Source organism: Callionymus lyra, chromosome 12 (assembly GCF_982586985.1).
Source record: "Callionymus lyra chromosome 12, fCalLyr1.hap1.1, whole genome shotgun sequence".
NCBI classification, from domain to species: domain Eukaryota; kingdom Metazoa; phylum Chordata; class Actinopteri; order Syngnathiformes; family Callionymidae; genus Callionymus; species Callionymus lyra.
In genome coordinates this window covers 12,689,423-12,708,872 of record NC_141829.1, presented here as the reverse complement: position 1 = coordinate 12,708,872, position 19,450 = coordinate 12,689,423, and the positions used below count along the sequence as shown (strand labels likewise).

Genomic DNA, 19,450 nt, shown 5'->3' with positions numbered 1-19,450 from the left:
AAAAGTACATTTAGTAGCATTTTCTTGATATTATTCAGACCATTTGTCGTTAAACTTTTTCAATTATTTTACTTTAATACTTGTATTTTTCCTTTTTTTTAATCATTTTCATTGGTTCTATTTATTGTATCATTTCTTTTTACAATTTAAATAGTCTTTTTTTTTCAATTTCTTTTAACATTTTTAGTTCAATAAAAAAAGTTTGTTTCTAAAGAAAACCAAAAATGTTAAGTCAGCTTTTTTTGCATCATTTGAAGTTTTTAAATTTCAGTTAAACTACACGATTAAAAAGCCATTGTGTTATCCGAGGGTCAAGGTGACCCGAAGGCAAATAAATACTTTTGTTCGGGCTCCGGGTCACCTTGACCCTCAGATAACACAAGGGTTAAATGGTTAATAATTAATAAAATCAGTTTGATATGTACAATAACTTTAAATCTTTTAAAATATATATTAAAAAAACAACATAATTAAAGCTGTAAATTAAATCATTTTTATAGAAACCTTTTTCTTTTAATAGACAAATACTTTCTCTTTGATTAAAATAATTTTTTGTTTTAGAATCTTTCAATACATTTTTTATTTTATTCATATAAAAATGGATTAATATAGAATCAGATTAACTTTTCCTTTTGTTTATTCTTTCTTTTTGATTGACGGCCCCTTATATCAGTCACAGTATATAATGTGGCCCCTAAAAAAAATGTATTCGCCCCTTGACATGTTTGTATTTTTAATTACTATCATAAACTTGTGTATTTATTGTATCATTCAACATGTCTTGGATGAACCTGATCTGTTTGTGAATAAGGAGAAGAAAAGCAGTTCGACATGAAGCACAACTTTATTGATATCATAGAAAAGATCAAGAGCGACAGCAGAACTCATACAAATGTTCCTTTCAAGTGTTGTAAGAGACAAACCAAAGTCCATAAGGCGAGAACACGTGAACAGCAGAATCACCAGCTCCACTTTCAGTCAACTTTCAGGGAAGAGAAGTTAAGTTCGGCTCAGAGGCACAAAACCAAAGTCTGTAAACGGTTCGAGAGCTTCTAGAAAAAACTAATACGAGATCAAAGATCGAAAAATGTTTCTCCAGTTCTTCTGTCACTCGACGTCCACACAACTAAATAATATCTTCTTTTTCACCAGAACCAAAATAGTCACATGTTCCACACTTTTATTGGCACGAGAAACCTTCGATACGACCATAGACCGAACCATACGATAACCTAGCACACGAGCAGACATGACCAGAGCGCTGAGAAAACAATCAGTGTGTTACAATCTCCAGCTGTTAAGAGTTTCAGCAGGAAACAGACAGTTCTACTTCATTTTGTGCTCTGCCCTCTAACCGCTTCGCTGTTTGATGACTAGGTTAGAGGGCTTCGCACCAATTCGTAGAACCTGAGATTATCATCATAACTCAGGATCTCACTCGAAACGACCTCCAGAGACACGACTAGAAAATCTCATTAACGACTCGACATGGAAGAAAAAAAACCATCAAATAAAACTGGATCAGTAGAGTATTTTATTTTTATTAATCCTTTATTTAAAAGTGTAATTAACAAAAATTAGGTTGTTTTTATTTAGCAATTTGAAATAATGTAGTTCGGCAAAAAATGCAACACTTGAAAAGTGTAAAAATCTTAGCATACTTACTATAGATTGTTATATTTTCATTATTTCGTTTTTACACATTGTAAATATGTACTTTGTACAACATAGTTTAAGGCAAAAAGTATTTGGACAAATTAAATGTGTTGTTTATTCATCTTTGTGTGTTTTAACTGTTAATCCAATCAAACATGCGAGTAAAATAAAGTTATAAAATGTATGATTCTGATCCATTTTATTTGAAGGTTATTTCGTAACTTTATTAAATGAACGTCAATGCGTGTCGGGTCAAAAGACGTCTCACTCTGGACACTTTTCTCTGCGACGAGTCGACACAAACTGCACCAGAAGACGCAGGAAGTTTAAAATTGTTGATCAACTTCTGCTACTTTTCAGTATAAAAGTGGTCAAAACAACGTTTGATGATGAAACTAATCCTGGATTCTTCACCGGACAATTACAAGACTTTTTTTCTCCTTTTTTTTTTTTACACACAAATAATGGCACAGTTTCATTTCGTCTTTTATCCGCGAACGCTGCAAGAGGATCTGGATCAGAAGCAAATCCGAGAGTATTACACGTTCACATTCCTTCACTAGGATCTCTGAGAATATTCAGGCTTCACACGAGACACCAGACCGTGAGAAGAAGAAGAAGAAGAAGAAGAAAAAGAAGAAGGAAACTAGGATGTGCGTTCGCTCCGGGACGGGATTGGCCGGAAAAAATTACATTCAATTAAGAGTCCGAGCAGACGCCGGATCGAGACGATGGTCCAGACCTGGAACCACCAGACGACGACCCAGACGTCAATGTTTTTATTTTAACTTTGTGTCAAGAATATCTTTGGATTCTACGTTGAAGCTCGAGTACGAGCCGATGTCTGAGCTCCATCCATGAAACCTGTGGACTCGTTCAACTACAGATTTAGGAAATTCTTATTTAATGTCAGTTTTAAAAGTGTAAAACTAACAAAGCAACATTCAAACAATTTAAACAAATTGTAATTCAACATTAAATTGTTTAATTTGACAAAAACCCATTCACTATTTCATATATATATGTATATATATATATATATATATATATATACATATATAAAAGAGCGAATAAGGTAATATTCATGACGATACGCCGATGACACTGACATTTACTTGGCACATGCAAGAAACTCTCTCGCCCACTTCCTCGCCCGACCCTCCTTTTACGCTTTGTTTAAAATATTACAAAAAGTTTTTAAATTAACTTTGGCACAAACAACCTAAACATGAAACTGCATTTTTTGACAAATATTACAATTATTTGTTCATTCAAGTTGTAAACTGAAATATTGAGAGAATTAAACTTTTATTTTATTTTAAATAAAGGCTTATTTGAATTAAAAATACTGAATCAAAGTTTATATAAACGCAATAAAAATATAGTTAATCAAGTTTGAATGGTTTCTCATCCCTTTTATTCAAGTTATTTTGGCTCAGAAAGCAAAGTAGTACGAGGTCCCTGAACACATCGTTTCATCTGCGAGTGAAATATTCACTGATTTTATTCCCAAAGTTCGTTGGTTTGACGTGACCTTGACCTTCGTGACCCGACACTCGGCTCCGAACCTGACGCACCTAAATAAAAATATATATATTGACAACAGCCGGGCTTTGGCGAAGCGAAATAAACGATCGTACACATGTGGGGTCGGCATGCAACGGGAATGCATTTGTCATTCAGTCAAAAAAAACTAAAAAAAAAATTCTCAATTTTCCCAAAACACATCAGAGCAAAAATAAAGCAGCTACACAGAAAATACTCTTCTGTCGCCATGGAAACCACCAACACATTTACACCTTGACCTTATGAAGGTTAAGTTTTTTTTTAGTTCGTCAACGTCGGGCCTGTCACGAAACGTTTGTTTTTCTAGGTTTGATGCATCGTCTTCCAGTCTGTAGATGCTAACACTTGCTAGCGCGCTACATTAGCCGCGACACCGTCAAAAAAAAGAACATGCAGAGCTAAACCTTTAGCTTGGGTTTTTAAATCCTAAAAGTTCTTGTCACTTTGAAAAAAGGAACTTAAAATATATAAAAAAAATCGAATCCTGATATAAAAAATGTATCAAAACTGACTGAGTATTAATTGTTAGCGTGACAGGCCTAAATTGCTTAAACTTGCTAATGCTAATCAATTAGCTTTTCAAGCTAACTGCTAGCTAACACTGCAGGAGGAGTAAATAGAAAACGTTTTTTTAAACTGTATCCAAACCCTCTCACACTATGACACTGGTTCTTAGTAGGAACAGAGTTCCCGTATGTAAACGTTGGTGTGAGTTAAAAAAAAAAAAAAAAGCCGCTACGCTAAACGGCGGCTCTCCTCAAGACACGGATGTTGAAAATCTTCTATCTAGAAAACATTGATTTGTTGCTACGCTAGTCAGCTCGGCGGCTAACACGGCTCAGCCAGAGCAGGGAGACGAGACAATTGTTCCGTCGAGACTTCGACTCCATAAAACCCACTTGATGAAAACAAGCTCTCCGGGGGTCGATCCCGCCCCGAAGGGTTTGCCCGTCCACGTCCCCTCGGAGCGCTAATCTCAACATGCTAGCTGCAGCGTCTCCAGCGGTTATTGCGCGGCGAGAGAGAGGCCAGAGCTGGTTTATCATATCCCACAGTCGACGGTGCTGAAGCCCGGCAGCGTGACCCGGCCTTTCCTCCGGAGGTCGCTCTCCGGGCCCCGGTTGATCCTCTGGATCAGGCTCTTCTCGAAGAGGAGGGGGTGGTAGGCACCCAGTGTACAGGCGGCGTCGTAGTAACGCTCGTGGTAGTGGCAAAGGTCCGTCTGCCTCACGGAGGGAATGTACTCGTACACGTGCACCTGCTCGCACAGCGCCATCATCAGGAGGATCCCTGCAAGACAGACAGGAAGGAAGAGATTTTTTTTTTAGTTTTAGGTATATTTTGATCTGACAATAAAATCACATAATAACAAATGCGTGAAATATGTGTAAATAAACATCAGAATGTTGAAATAAATTCAGATTTTATTATCAGTGAAGAACAGGGATATTTCTGTGTATAAATACCTTTATTAAACTATACGTTATAACTTTTATTTATCCGTACATTTATTTATTTCGTCATTTAAACACAGATTTATTCCTTTATTAATAGATATGTCGCTTAATATTCTTTATTTTTCACTTTTCTACTTTTCGTTTTTTATTTATTTCAACATTCCCGACATATGTGTATTAATTAAAGGAATATACTGTATGTGTAATATGATAAAAAATACTCGACATTTGCGATGAGAAAATAACTATAAATATATATATAAATATAGTTGAGTATACATTTCTGAGATAGCAATGGGATTACCACCTGGATTATTTTTTAAAAATCCAGAAAAAAAACAACTTGTCTCGACAACTTGTTAGAGCGATAGCCAAATGCTACAAACGGGAACTTTTCCCACCATGCCACACCGATGTACATTTATCAATTTATACATTCATGAATACATGGAGCAGAGCAAAACAAATAATTCAATAAGGATTTTTTTGAACACATTTAACAATCTATGTATAGTTGTACCTTTAAAAATAGAAACAATGCCACATTTATCCCATTAAAATGGAAAATACAACACAATTTTCCCAAAATCAACTTAAACCCTTCAAACATCTGGAAACCTGCCCGAGGACTTCAACCTTATTAAGTCTCGATGGAGGATTAAAATATTTGGAATGTCATCAAAAAAAGAGCTTCGGCACTAACAAGGATCATCTCTACAATAATATCACCTAATGAAAGTGTCCAAGATATGAACCCTGAGGCACACCAAAAAAGATTAAGGAGGACCACCTTTGTAACATATTTAGTTACAAGCCCAGTGTTAAGTATATGTGAACGTCAGGCCTCGGATGCAACCAAAATAAAACTATTGTTCAAATGTTCTTTTGTGTCAAGAGAAGTAAGTTGAGGTTTTGTGCTGAAGAAAGTCTGAACAAGCAGAAGGAAATACATGGAAATGACAAGACGTTCAGAAATAATGACCAAATTAATCTTCGCCGCCCGACTTGTATCGTTTGAGAGATACGTTTCTTTTCAAACTCAATCTTATTAAAGATTAGCAGCCGAGTGAAGGATAGTCAAGAGAATAATTTTCAGATTAATTACCCAGAAATGCTTGCACCATAACAGGGAATATCTCACCACACGCTCAAGCTGCCGACAACTTTGACGGAAACAAATGTGAAAATAATGATTTTGAACACGAATAGTTGAGTCATAACCGTGATGAATCATAACAGCATTAAATAATTCAACAAATTCTGACGCAGTCTCACTACAGAAAACATACATTAAATTGATGAATTAGAAAGAAATGGTTACAGCGTTTTTTCTGTCATTTGGTGTCTCCGCTGTGAGTCACGACAGAAAGTGTTCAGTGAAGTGATCCACGGCGAGTAATGACCTCGAGTAACGACTGTTTTATTACCAGTAAGAAATGAAGGAAATTGACATAATTATTTCACTTTGACTCATCGTTTCCACCGTGAGTCACCGCGACAGATGAATAAATAAATCAGTCACGCATACAAAACAACATAGTTACCTTGAGAAAGGGTTTGATAACTTTATATAGTATTTAGAAGTTCTTGTCAAAGTCCAAAGCTTTGTGGAGCGTCGACTTAATCCCAGTTAAACCGAGTGAAGTCAATCAGGCTAATTGTTAGCCATGTAATCTGAGACTTCACGCGTTCATCAATGTAATGGCCTCATCGTATCAAGAGAAGAAAGCCCTGATAATCTTAATCCGACTTGTCCGTGTGCAAACCCGAGCAAAACATCATGATACATAAAACATGGGAGTCGTGTATCCGCGGCTCGGCGGGATGTTTTCCTTCTCCCTCCGACACAGTTGGACTTTTGCTTGCTATTGTCATTCCGCTCACAACATCCGGCGCAGGAATGTCACAGCGGGAGAAAAGTCGGCTCGACAAAAGGGTTCGATGTGATCTCGGGGGGAAAACAAGAATTATCGAGTTGACGACGAGCAACAACATGTCTTGAAAAATCTATTTTTGCTTCTTCAAGTCATTGCCTTTGTAAATTACAGCTAATGTTGCTAATGCTAAGATAGTGTCGTTAGCATTGAAATGATTGTTGCAATTAAGTAATTAAGTAAGTAAGTAAATCATATTTATAGAGTGCTTTTCTAGACCAGGGTCACAAAGCGCTTAAACAATCGAAACAAAACTCAATAAAATATATAATTAAAAGGTCAAGATAACACCGAGAACAACACAGGAGTTCCAGAAAATGAAGTACTGACTTAGTTACATATTATTACAGGTACTTGTTTGAACTGAGGTCGATGGGAATTTGATGAACCCTGTTAAAGACAAAAAGGGCAAAAAGGTTTTGGCCCCATGTGTGTTTGAGTTTGACCCCCAAGGGACTTACAAGACATTCTAAATGTGTCCTTAAAACCAAGTAGTTCACTGTAACATGAACTTTACGAAGGGGTTTTAAACACGTTAAGGGTCCACTGTTTGGTTCGTTTATTTAGCCCTTTTTACGCTGGAAAAATGCTTTTGTTTCGAAGATTATAATGTGCAATAGCTTTTTCTCCAGGTGTCTAAGTAAAATATACTCTTTCTAATTGGAAACTTTTACGACTCACTTCTACTACGAACATACAGTATTTTATTCTTACTTGCTATTTTGTTAGAAAAAAAAAATATATATATCCTATAGTTCCTTGAGATCGCTAACGCCTCTGCCAGTGTTATTGTCATTAGAAGTCAGACACCGTAACACAATGACTCAGCCGGTCGTGAGGTGAGAGCACTTGCTTGATAGCATCTGCTTACACTCCTGACTCGGAGCTCTCCAAGAGGACTCTCGTAGCCGTCAAGGAGCAATGTTCTCCTCTGGAGCGTGAAAGTACTCCCGAGGCTGGTATATCATCCACTTGGGGCGGAATCACTTACGCCCCTGAACATCGTGTCTCTGTTTCAGTTCTACAAATGTTTCCTGGTCCTGTTCCACTGTGACCGCTGGTCAGCGCAGAACGGAGACACGTCCATGCCCAAGACCACGGTCATCCAGCTGCAGCGCAAGGTCTCCAGTAACGCGGTGGCCTGCACCGCCCAGATCTCCGCCGAGGCCCTCAGGCAGTGCTGCAACACGCCGGTCGCCAAGCTTACCAACCCGCCGGAGGTCTTCACCTAGCTCACCGGAGGGTCTTCACCTAACTCACTGAAGGGTCTTCACCTAGCTCACCGGAGGGTCTTCACTTAGCTCACCGGAGGGTCTTCACCTAGCTCACCAGAGGGTCTTCACTTAGCTCACCAGAGGGTCTTCACTTAGCTCACCAGAGGGTCTTCACTTAGCTCACCGGAGGGTCTTCACCTAGCTCACCGGAGGGTCTTCACCTAGCTCACCGGAGGGTCTTCACCTAGCTCACCAGAGGGTCTTCACCTAGCTCACCGGAGGGTCTTCACCTAGCTCACCAGAGGGTCTTCACATAGCTCACCAGAGGGTCTTCACCTAGTTCACCAGAGGGTCTTCACTTGGCTCACTAGAGGTCCTCCAGTGGTTATTGGAGGGTCTTTTCCTAGCTCCCTGGAGGGTCTTCGCCTAGCTCACTGGAGGGTCTTCGCCTAGCTCGACAAAGGGTCTTCGCCTAGCTCACCGGAGGGTCTTCGCCTAGCTCCCTGGAGGGTCTTCGCCTAGCTCGACAAAGGGTCTTCGCCTAGCTCACCAGAGGGTCTTCACCTAGCTCACCAGAGGGTCTTCACTTAGCTCACTAGAGGTCCTCCAGTGGTTATTGGAGGGTCTTTTCCTAGCTCCCTGGAGGGTCTTCGCCTAGCTCACTGGAGGGTCTTCGCCTAGCTCGACAAAGGGTCTTCGCCTAGCTCACCGGAGGGTCTTCGCCTAGCTCCCTGGAGGGTCTTCGCCTAGCTCACTGGAGGGTCGTCGCCTATCTCACTGGAGGGTCTTCGCCTAGCTCAACGGAGTATCTTCACCTAGCTCGACGGAGGGTCTTTCCTTTGCTCGCCAAAGGGTCTTCGCTAGCTCACCGAAGGGTCTTCGCCTAGCTCACCTGAAGGGTCTTCACCATGGGGGAGCCTTGACGAACACATGGGCCCAAAGGCCGCACGGACAGTGTGTTTCTGATGCAATTGAAATCGTGTTTTGCATTGTGTCAGGTTGTGTCTGTACAGATTTTGCGTGTTCATGGTGAAGCCTTCGCACAACTTTTGTGGGGGGTTTCTGACTTGAGAAATTCTGATTCGTATTCACACCGTTTAGATCAAAGAGTCGAAGGCACAATGATCGAAACACAAGATCGTTTTTAAAATCACCTTCCACTCGTCGTATCAAACACTCCGTCAACATTTGTGAAGGTAAACGCTCTGTTAAGTTTGAGTGTGTGTGTGCATGTGTGTGTGTGTGTGTGTGTGAGGGATCTGTTTATATTTGTCATGTGATGGATGTGTGCCTCTTTTTTTTTTTTTCATCCCATCAGCAACAAGTTAAGAAAAGCCATGCAATGTCTAACTGCTTCCACTAAATCACCATATGTCCCATGATGCCCTGCTGCCGTTAGAAAAGTCGTCTTCTCGCGTACCAACCTGTACCTTCGATCCGCACCAGACCTTCTGTCAAAATGTTTTATGTTACATTGATGGATGTCCACAATAAATGTGACCACATTTTAAATACCACTGTGATTATTTCAAAGTGTTCGACCTCCACCTGCTGAATCAAAATGTCACGTCTCGTGGTTTGACCTTCTGTACGAAGCCGGTGAAGCCGGTGATCTCCACTAAAACTCTCTGTAATTGCATCAAAATTGGTTTCCACGTCGTCTTTTAAAAGACCCACGACTGCGATATTCTTTTGTATTGCATGATTACACGTCGTTTATTCATCACTTAAAGTAAATGTTCGACAATGGAGACTCTAAAGTACAAAGAAGATTAATTATAACAATATTATTATTTTCAAGATACTATATGTTTGAATTGCTTCAAAATCACATTTTATTTGATAAGTTCCTTTATAGTAAGTGTGTGATATAAAATACTTTATTTTTCTTTGTTACGACTGGGCTCTCAAAGTCAAAATAGTTTTTTTTTCAAGATACCATTTCGATACTTCGATTAAAGCATTGTATCGATTAAAGAAAAATATGTTACTTCTTTTTTTGAGGGGCTTTAAAATGACATTTTAATTGTTCTTTTATGGTTAACAATTACAAATATTGTGTGCAAAATAAAACATTTGATTCTCTTTTTTTTAACCATTATCCAAGGCGTCCTATTAATTTATACATTTACACTTTCAAAAAAACCTTTGCGAAAACAGACATTAAACGACACTGAATGTATTTTTTTTTCGCTACCCACCCCCCCGATTTTTTTAATTTTTTTTGGCTTTCCAATTTTATTTTTGTGATAGTAATTGTATGGTTTATATTTCAATAAAGTGTGTATAAAATGATTATTCGCCTTTTATTTTTTAAATGAAATCTTGCAAGATCTGTGGTGACTGAGGACGAGAGGATACAATCGACTCCAGCAGCTTTTAAAAGATGATGTTTTGGACATATTTTGGTTTCAAAAGCAAATGAAAGCAGTAACGACTTCGTCAAGAGTCATGTGGTCTGTAAATTCTGCAACACCAGAGTCAAGTACTCGACAATACTACAAATAGAAGTAGTTCCTTAACGAACAGGCTGAAGATGCTTGAAATAACGGAGGTATAAAATAATATACTGAAGCTGAAGCTGAATCCTCACGAAAGTTCAGAAACTTCCAATTCCAATGGAATTCATAACATATTTAATACATATTAGATGAGGATCATTTCCATACTTGAGGCCAATATTGAGTCTCACTCTCTTCTCTTCTTACCATCTCTAGAATATTTCCACCAGTATCTTAATCAAATTGCCAGCGAGTCTGCAGAGAATGAACCACGGATCAAGCAGCGAGCAGACAAACATGCATGACTTCTCGGACGCGCTGCTATCTTGAAGCTGAAACCAGTAAACAGTGGAAGGAAAAAAACTGTCGGAAGGAAGCGATTGTCAGGCTCGTGCTGTAATGTGCGACGTTTTCCCCGTCGGGGCGCACATCTGCCTGCATGCACTGTGGCACTGAAGATAAATATTTCATCTCGGCTGCGGTGTGTGAGCGTGCATATATATCTGCTGGAGTGAGCAGGGAGATAAGAACATGCAAGACCACGATGCCATACAACATACGCTGCAAGAGGGGGAAAAAAAAGGGCCAGAAGGGTTTGATAAGTTGGTACCTATGAAGCCTGATGAAGGCGGGTTGGGCTGGATGTTCTCCTGAGTGTTTCCCTGGATGACGTCCCAGAGCTGCCACAAGTAGCTGGGGTGGAGGATGTAGAAGGGTTGGTCCGGGTGGAGCCGCCTGCGATCTATGTACGGACCGAAGAGGTCGTAATCTGGACTGGCGAACCACTGGAGGAAGAAGAACATTGGTGTCAGTCTCTGGTCCTGGAGGACGCAGATATATCACTGATGCTTGCTACGACTTTAATGCTTTAGCTACAAGTCAATATATGACTAATGTTACCACTACAACTATAACAAAACTGACTATTACAAACATTTTACTATACAACTGTATACATGCTACTAGAAAGCTCACAGGTGCCGTTCATAATACTTCTTATATTTCCATTATTAGAGCTGCTAAAAACATTGTATTACACCAGTATTTCTAGTTACAACCTCTTAATAGTATAGGTTCCTGCTACAGCTAATGCTACCATGCAAATCTAAAAAGATCTTTTACTAAAGCTACTCAAGTACAGTTCCTACTTGAGCATTTGTAACTAGCAAAATAAAAACATTAATGGGACTGTAGCCGCTGCTACAATGGCTATAATGCTACATGTTTGTTTACTGTCATAACTAGGGGGAACATGATCTAAATCTACAAAAAAAAGAAATTTTGTTTTTTTGAGTGTTTTTTGGGGTGTGAGAAAATACACAGATGTATTGCAATACTGTTACTGTATTCAACAGCACTGTTGTTTTTTTAATTTACAAGTAACAATCAAATTCATGGCAATTTTTTATTTTTGGGTTGGAATTCAATCTCTGTCCTCTAGATGGCAACAGTCATTATGTCTTCAGCAGCAAAAGTTAAACATTGAAATGCGGCAAGATCTCGGCGATGACTGAGGACAAGAGGATGCAGTCAACTCCAGAAAATTTGCTTATGTTTGCACATATTTAGTTTTTTTAAAACACGTTAAAGCAGTTACGACTTCGTCAAGAGTCATGTAAATTCTGCAACACCAGAGTCAAGTACTTGTCACTACTACATATATATTCTTGTTACTACAGTAACGAACTATATAGTATCGTCGCCCCTGTATCGTGATACATATTGTATCACCAGTTTCTTGCCAATAAACACCCTTAGCGGTAGCAGAAAATCCAGACACCACGGCTATTGGTGCTACAAGCTAACAATTAAGCTAATTTAGCTAACACAAGCTAACTTTTGTCCCTAGATTTTTTTCTTATTTTGCCGTCACTACAACCTTGTATTAGCCATTATGCGTACACTGCTAGAAGTCCTTTCTACATTGAGTATTGTTGCTTCTTTTAATAAATATGTTACAATAAAAGTAGCGGCATTAGCACTAAGGTAGCATTCATTCTTTATAGAATTTCTTTTTTTTGTCATGTGACTCGAAGAGACACTTGTTGACTCTTGTTAACTCTATCAAAAATTGACTAAACACATCATCCTCTTGACTAGAACACCCTGTTCTCTGGGACCGGTCCACTACTGAAGAAAGTTCTTCTGCATGTGCGGGTCTGGACTGGACTTGTGTAGCATGTGGTCAGGAGATAAAGGGAAACGTCTTTGATTGTCAGGAAATGGACCATTTCACACACTAATGGAGCGCATGCTGCTCGCCGTCTTCTTTGAACATCAGAGAGTCGGTTCTGACCCGACTGACAATAGCTCGGTCAGCGAGGGAGGAGATTAAAAGCTTCACTGTCTGGAAGGTTGCATCACAACCTTCAGGTCGAACTGCTAGTACATCTTCAAGGATTTAGATTCTTCTTTTTTTGGGGGATAATCTGATAAAAACATATTCGACATGTTGGAGTCCTGGGATTTTCGATCATTAGCGAAATTCAAATCCATCACTTCTTGTGCAGCTTTACTTCAACGTGATGGACAAACTGAGCTTTTATTGAACTAGAAGAACTTTGAAAACATCTGAAGACGGTTCTGTTTTTAATGTGAAGCCACATTCCTACAGGCTAATGTTCAAATAAAATTGGTCGACATCTTGTTTACTGAATGTCACACACATATTATTGAGCTATATTTCGAAGAAATCACCAAGAAAGTTCTCATGATGGACAGCTCAAGTGAAGAAAACAGAGCTGAGGTTTGAATCTGGATATCGGTTTACATAGATGACAAGGTATTCCCTAAATATACTTGAATCAAACTGAGTATCATAGTCAAAGACTCCCCAGACACAGGAAAGAATGCTGCCGAAAATACAACTTCATGGGATATTGAATATTTTTTTTTAAAAAGGAACATTTTAAAATGTATCATTCTTAAATAAATAGAAAAAAGTTTTCATGATAAAACTTACAACTACAATCTTGTTTTTCCTTTTGTTTACAATATAAAACTTGAGGAAAAAAATCATTATCAATTTATTAATGTGAGGTCAATAAGGTTAAAGTCTAAAATATTTACTACTGAATAGATTATAAAACACTTTTAGAGCTCTATTGCTATTGATTTGTTTGTTCATTTGTGGAAAGTGAAAGTTGAGGTATAACAAAATAAATTCTTCATTGATAATAATGTAATTATTTGTTTATTCTCTTAGTTTTGTTAGTGGTTTACAAACTAAATTTGTAATTTTCTACTGAAATACTTCAGGATCAAACAGATTTAAAACCAGCAGAGAAAGAATATTATTATTTTCAACCTTTATTCTTTTTTCTTTTTCACCGAACATCTGACCAATTGTAGTTGTTGTCAATGCAACTGTCTGAGTTGATGTTGTTAATAAAGATTTAATCTCGGTCACTATTTTATTGTCAATGCGCTTAGGAATAACAAAAGGAATTCTTCTCACTCAGACGCTTAGACAATATCACGCATGCATCGTAATGCAATAAAAAGAAAAATAACATTTATTTTTAAATTTCTGTTTGCATAGAGTCATAAACATCTGATGTCTGAAAAGATTTAAGAAAATTAAGTCTCTACCCGGAAGTATGATTGTGATATTGTCTTTTCATTTATGGAGGATTAATCCTTTTATATCTTTGTTTTTTTGTCCTCCTTTAGACTCAAATTCACTTCTTCAAAATCATTTTTACTCAATTTAGATTTGTATCTGTAGGATCGTTGAGATCCATAATCTCTGTTACTTATTTTATCTTCTCTATAGGTCACCATATCAACATGAACATTGAACTACTTTGATTTTCAACTAAGAATCCCGCAGGCCCATTAAAACGACCTGAAGTGCTAAATTTGACACGGGTGCGTGAGCCAATTGTATTGATTAATAACATTGATTTAAAAGGTTAATATAGAGTACAATTCAATAACTATAGGTCAGTATTTACCGACCATAATCATCAACTTCCAGAGTTATTTTTTCAACATAATTCAATGAGTAATAATAATGATGAATACATAGATGGAGCTTTCATGGTAAGACCTTACACGTTCTCACCGAGCCAAAGTTTTTCATTCATTGTAGAAACACTGTGTTTTCTAGGCTGTTCCGAGTGGTTACCCTCGATTAGATGCTCTGGCAGAGAAGAGAATACACTTTACATTCAGAGAGAACGAGATACACTAGTTTTATAGTAACTTGCGACTCTTTCTTTATCTCCCATGAAACAGTCGTAGAGTTTTGATAAGAGTTGTGTGTTGGCAAGAATCTGGTACTACGATGGGCATCACGATACAGGGGCAACAATACGATATATTGCGATACTATAGTAACAAGGTTATATTTGTAGTATTGTCGAGTACTTGACTCTGGGGTTGTAAAATTTACAGACCACATGACTCTTGATGAAGTCGTAACTGCTTTCAACCAAAATATTTCCAAACATCAGCTTTAAAAACTGCTGGAGTCGACTGTATCCTCTCGTCCTCAGTCATCCCTGGGATCCTCTCAAATTTGTTCCTCAGCTGCTGAGGACGTAATTATTGAGTGGAAGTTTAATTGCAACACAAAAATGTATGTAATTTCTTTATTTTAAATGCAATTAATTGAAATTTGACTAAGAACTATGGCAGAAATATGTCCCTTTAAAAAACAATATTGATACAGTGCTGTTGAAAAACAATACAGTTCCAGTTTTGATGTAGTCTGCACTGAAAAATAAACATTATTAGTTTAACAGAGCATTTCTTTAATTATTTTAATTCATTTTATTGTATCTCTAAGTGACATTTATGATGTTATGTAGTGTTTTTTTTCTATAATTATTAAAAAGAAAAAGTCAAGATCATGTTTTAAAGTTTTTGAATGTACTTCTGTCAATGGAAATATTTGAAACGCAGTTCGTCCGATCTCGTGACAAAAAACATGTTCATCCTCGACGTAACATGTGAAACATGCTTTTTTTAAATATACATATAATCCCAGAGACACTCTGGTGTTGGCAGCTTAAACGTATGCAGAAGTGGAACAAACGCGAGGGAACCGTGACTTTTTTTTTTTTAGTTTTAAGCCTGAACACCGACACGGACATCTACAACTGTGCCGCTCAGAAATGATAAATTATTCAAATTTAAAACACATCAATAAATGATTTGGCTACACAAGAAATGGCGCCCCGATGAACTCGTAAAGAGGCACCAGCTGCTCATTATTTCAATATAACTAGAGACTAACGTTGCGTACAACATCTTGGAGGTGATCATGTGTCAGGAATATTTGCAGCAACAAAAATAAAATGTTAATTAAATGCCACACAAAACTTTTTATCTGTATTTTTTGCTAATTACTTTTATTTTTAATTAAAATTATTCTAACTTACACCTACTTTTTGAAAACAACAGCAACTCCAATTAAACAGGGTTAAAGCCCTGAGCGTGTTTGAAGTTGTTTTAGATTTTTAAAAAAAAGGAGAAAGAGAAAAATGCAAGTGGAAGAAAAAGTTGAATTTCCTGAAACATTGTTTAAGCGTCAGAATTACCTTGTGTAGGTCGACGGCGTACGGCGCTGGATCCCAGGCCAGCAGAGTCACATTCCTGTAGATGGCGCTGGTGGTGAACCGGTGTTGAGGGTTAGCCAAAACCTACAGTGAAGGAAAATAGCAAAAATAGTTCAGTAAATTATGAATATTGCATTTTCATGAATATGTTACACATGAGAATCTAGACAATTCCGCGCAGGAAAATGGCGAGAGTCGAAGAAAGTCACCTGAGAGTTTATGATGCGAATGGTCGTCTTTTTGCCGACGTCTCGCTCGAATCCCTCGGTGGGGGCAGTGTTGAACCTCAGGACGGCATCGTGAGAGTCTGGAAGAAATTGATCGAGGTCACTTTTTTTTTTAATTCTTCCGGGATATACATTAACATCCAAGGCTCTTCGATACACAACGACTCGTCTTTTGTGTCGCACAATCTTCTCCTCAGGGCCACTGAGGATAAAAGTATCCCACATGGTCTTTGGAGGAAATTCTGTATCATCTTTCCATCCTTGACTCTACATGTTGTAGCTCTACGACGCTTCATGGTCAACACACGTGTATAGCGGTGCGACGACAAAGCCTCGACAAAGAACCGGCATCGCATGCATCCACTGACTGACCTTTTGCAGAGACTTGAAACGTTTAATTAACGGTAGAAAAAAATTGTCTCTACATTTGCATGTGAAAGACTTGAGCAGCATTCACGGCGTCAAGGTTGACATTTACAGTGGGAACTGTTGACGGAACACATCACCCATGGCAGTAAGACAAACACTGTTGCACGACTCGACTAAACACACACATGTATATATTAGAGAACAACCAAAGAAAGTACACAAATACCAAAAGTCGAACAAGAACGAAGGCTTGTTAATGAAAATGTTCAATACTAGTACTGATACCTTCTCTTTACCTGCTTTTCTTTATACCAATTTCTTAAAATCAATTCTAAATAAAAGAAGAGGACACCACACAAGGTACACAATTTTAGTTACATTTTTTCAACTTTGGTAAATTTCCAAACAGTTTCAACAGTTTTCTTACATTGCAAAAGAACAAATCAATCTGACGTTCCCTGCCTTCGTCACTTATCATAATGTCATTTTTCATCAGGAAAATCCACACATTATGTAGTTTTCACCACACAACGTAAGCATTTTTTGATACTCGGTACTAATGAAGTGTTTCGGTCGTCACCATAAAAAACCCAAAGTTCGCTACTCGGCCCCAATGAAAACAAACTTGGATAAAAATTCACTGACCTTCATTTAATAACAAACTCAAATCACACAAGGGGGCAAAATATTTGTTTTCCCTACAACCAAAGTTTCTCAAACAACTTCTCCAGCCTTACTTCTTTAGATTAAGATTTTATGAACTTGTGTGTCCAGTCTTTGAGGAGCCAAAACATCATAGTGAGGGACTTAAATGTATCATAAAAGCAACTTAAATATCTCTTTTCCTATTTGGGAAACATTTCCAACATGTTTTCTATTCATGGACAAAATCACAAGTATTTTAAGTTTACAAATCATGACATACAAGCGAATACGTTTTATTTTATCAACATCGTCTCGGGCGACCAACAAGAAAAGAGACATTTTGGAACTTTTCGTTTGAAACCATCTCAAGGAAGGGATATTGCGAATCATGAAAGAAACTCATAGAAACATCTGGAAGGTATTCAAAGTCTCACCCGCACTATTTTTTTGTATATTTACATAAACATTGTTGATCTTTATCTATAATCCTCTTCTTGTTTTTGTTACAACCGATTCCGAAGACGTCCACAACCAAAGAAAATTCCACATACAGTATATGTCACAGTACAGATTGGAATTTCATGATTCAGTCCATTTTCCAAAACATTTTGATGTGATCAGAATTTCTCCTATTAGAATTGGAGATTGTTGTGGTAGAATTCCCATTGGTCCTAGGACAGATTGGAATTCCGATATTTAGATCCCAATACAGTAGTAGGATTCCAATCTCTCCTAATAGAGATTGGAATTCCGATATTCAGATCCCAGTTCAGTTCATTCCAATCTCTACTACTACAGCTTGGAAATCCAATCTGTACTTTGACACATATACATATATAATATGTACTGAATACAGGCCGACCGTTGTCGAGTGTTTAACGCAATATCCTGTAGTACATGTATATTTTCCACATACTGAAAGTTCAAGTATAATGTATTGTACAATGTATTGTTTTTTTATCTGAATCCAGCCATTTTCAATTCCCATTTAGAAATAAACATTTAGTTTTGTTCGTGTACATTGTATGATAGAAGTAAAAAAAAAGAAAAATAATTTATATTATATTATTTATATATGTCACTGTTACATGTTTTAATCATTTTAAATCTTTTTGTAGACGACACCAACAAGCAGTGAAGCTTCAAGAGAAGAATATTTTACCAGGAACAGAGAAAGTTTAGACAGTATTCCCGGACACCTGGGAGCGCTGGACGGGGGTCACTTCTAGCTCTACACAACTGTAGCTTCCCTCTCTGGGTTCAAAGAGGTGCTGCAAAAGTGGCACCTTTCATGATAGTCGGGGCAATAAGTAGAGAAGCAGATCGCTCTGTTGAAAGAGGTGAGCTTCACACTCCACAGCAGCTCAAAGAGAGGCTGAACAAAGGATTGGAATCAGGATTCACTCACTGTTGGGGGAGAAGAGCGAGCATTGAAAGTGAGATGCTTCTTGGTGACTTTGAGGCCCTGAAGGGCACCTTCAAAAGACACCAAGTTTGCTCCTGGAATAGGATTTTATACTTTCAGCTTTCTTATCATTTGGGGGCGACCATTTGTCATGAGGGGTAACCAACAGATGTCAATCACTATACGAGGTTCAAACCAATATCAAATCAGTTTTGGTTTAAATATTAGGTAATGGTTTACTATTGCTAAGTGTGTAATATCTGTATAAATGCTAGTTCAGTTTTATGGGTTTTCACTGGTTGAAAATGGGTTTTGTGAGGAGACGAGTTAAGTGTTCAATTTAATTACATTTCTAAATGAATATATCTCAGATTTTACAGACGACATGACTCTTGACGAAGTCGTAACCGGACATATTTTGGTTTCAAAACAAATTAAATCAAACATCAGCTTTGAAAGCTACTTGAGTCGACTGTATCCTCTTGTCCTCAGTCATTATCGTATTGTTACTTTAGCCGAAGAGGCCATAATGACTGCTGCCATTTACTAGCTGGAAGTTTTATTGCAAAAAAAGTTGTGAAGATTTGTATGTTTATTGCAAATTATATAAAATTAAAATAAAATTACTTTATACACACTTTATTGAAAACCATAAAATAACTATGAATAATTAAAATAACTGGCGTTTGGCTTTGTGTGCGTCTAAGATTCCCATCAAATATGTCACACTGAAATCCACAAACAAAGCCGCCAACACATTACGACATTACGAAAAGCACACAAAGTACGACACTCCAAACAACCATCCACAACAAAACATTCACCTATGCAACACATTAGAGGGACACATAGTACACTACATTTCTTCAACGTAGATGAAAATAACACTTTGTAATCAACAACCACACAAAC

The 19,450-nt window shown here is 37.8% G+C and overlaps 2 protein-coding genes across 2 annotated transcripts in view; one reads left to right on the top strand and one right to left on the bottom strand.

The window, feature by feature from the left end:
* tmtops2b (teleost multiple tissue opsin 2b) overlaps window positions 1-8,194 on the top strand; it is a 60,154-nt gene extending 51,960 nt beyond the window's left edge. The window contains exon 4 of the mRNA XM_087803636.1: window positions 7,633-8,194. Within this exon, the coding sequence (XP_087659762.1) occupies window positions 7,633-7,845 (213 nt within the window). The 3' untranslated portion in view covers window positions 7,846-8,194. The remainder of the gene's footprint in view (window positions 1-7,632) is intronic.
* Window positions 826-19,450, bottom strand: part of st6gal2a (ST6 beta-galactosamide alpha-2,6-sialyltranferase 2a) — a 48,622-nt gene continuing 29,997 nt past the window's right edge. Inside the window, exons 4-7 of the mRNA XM_087803635.1 lie at window positions 16,102-16,199; window positions 15,875-15,976; window positions 10,939-11,113; window positions 826-4,512 (exon numbers count right to left, since the gene is read on the bottom strand). Coding sequence (XP_087659761.1) covers window positions 4,265-4,512; window positions 10,939-11,113; window positions 15,875-15,976; window positions 16,102-16,199 — 623 coding nt within the window. The 3' untranslated portion in view covers window positions 826-4,264. The remainder of the gene's footprint in view (window positions 4,513-10,938; window positions 11,114-15,874; window positions 15,977-16,101; window positions 16,200-19,450) is intronic.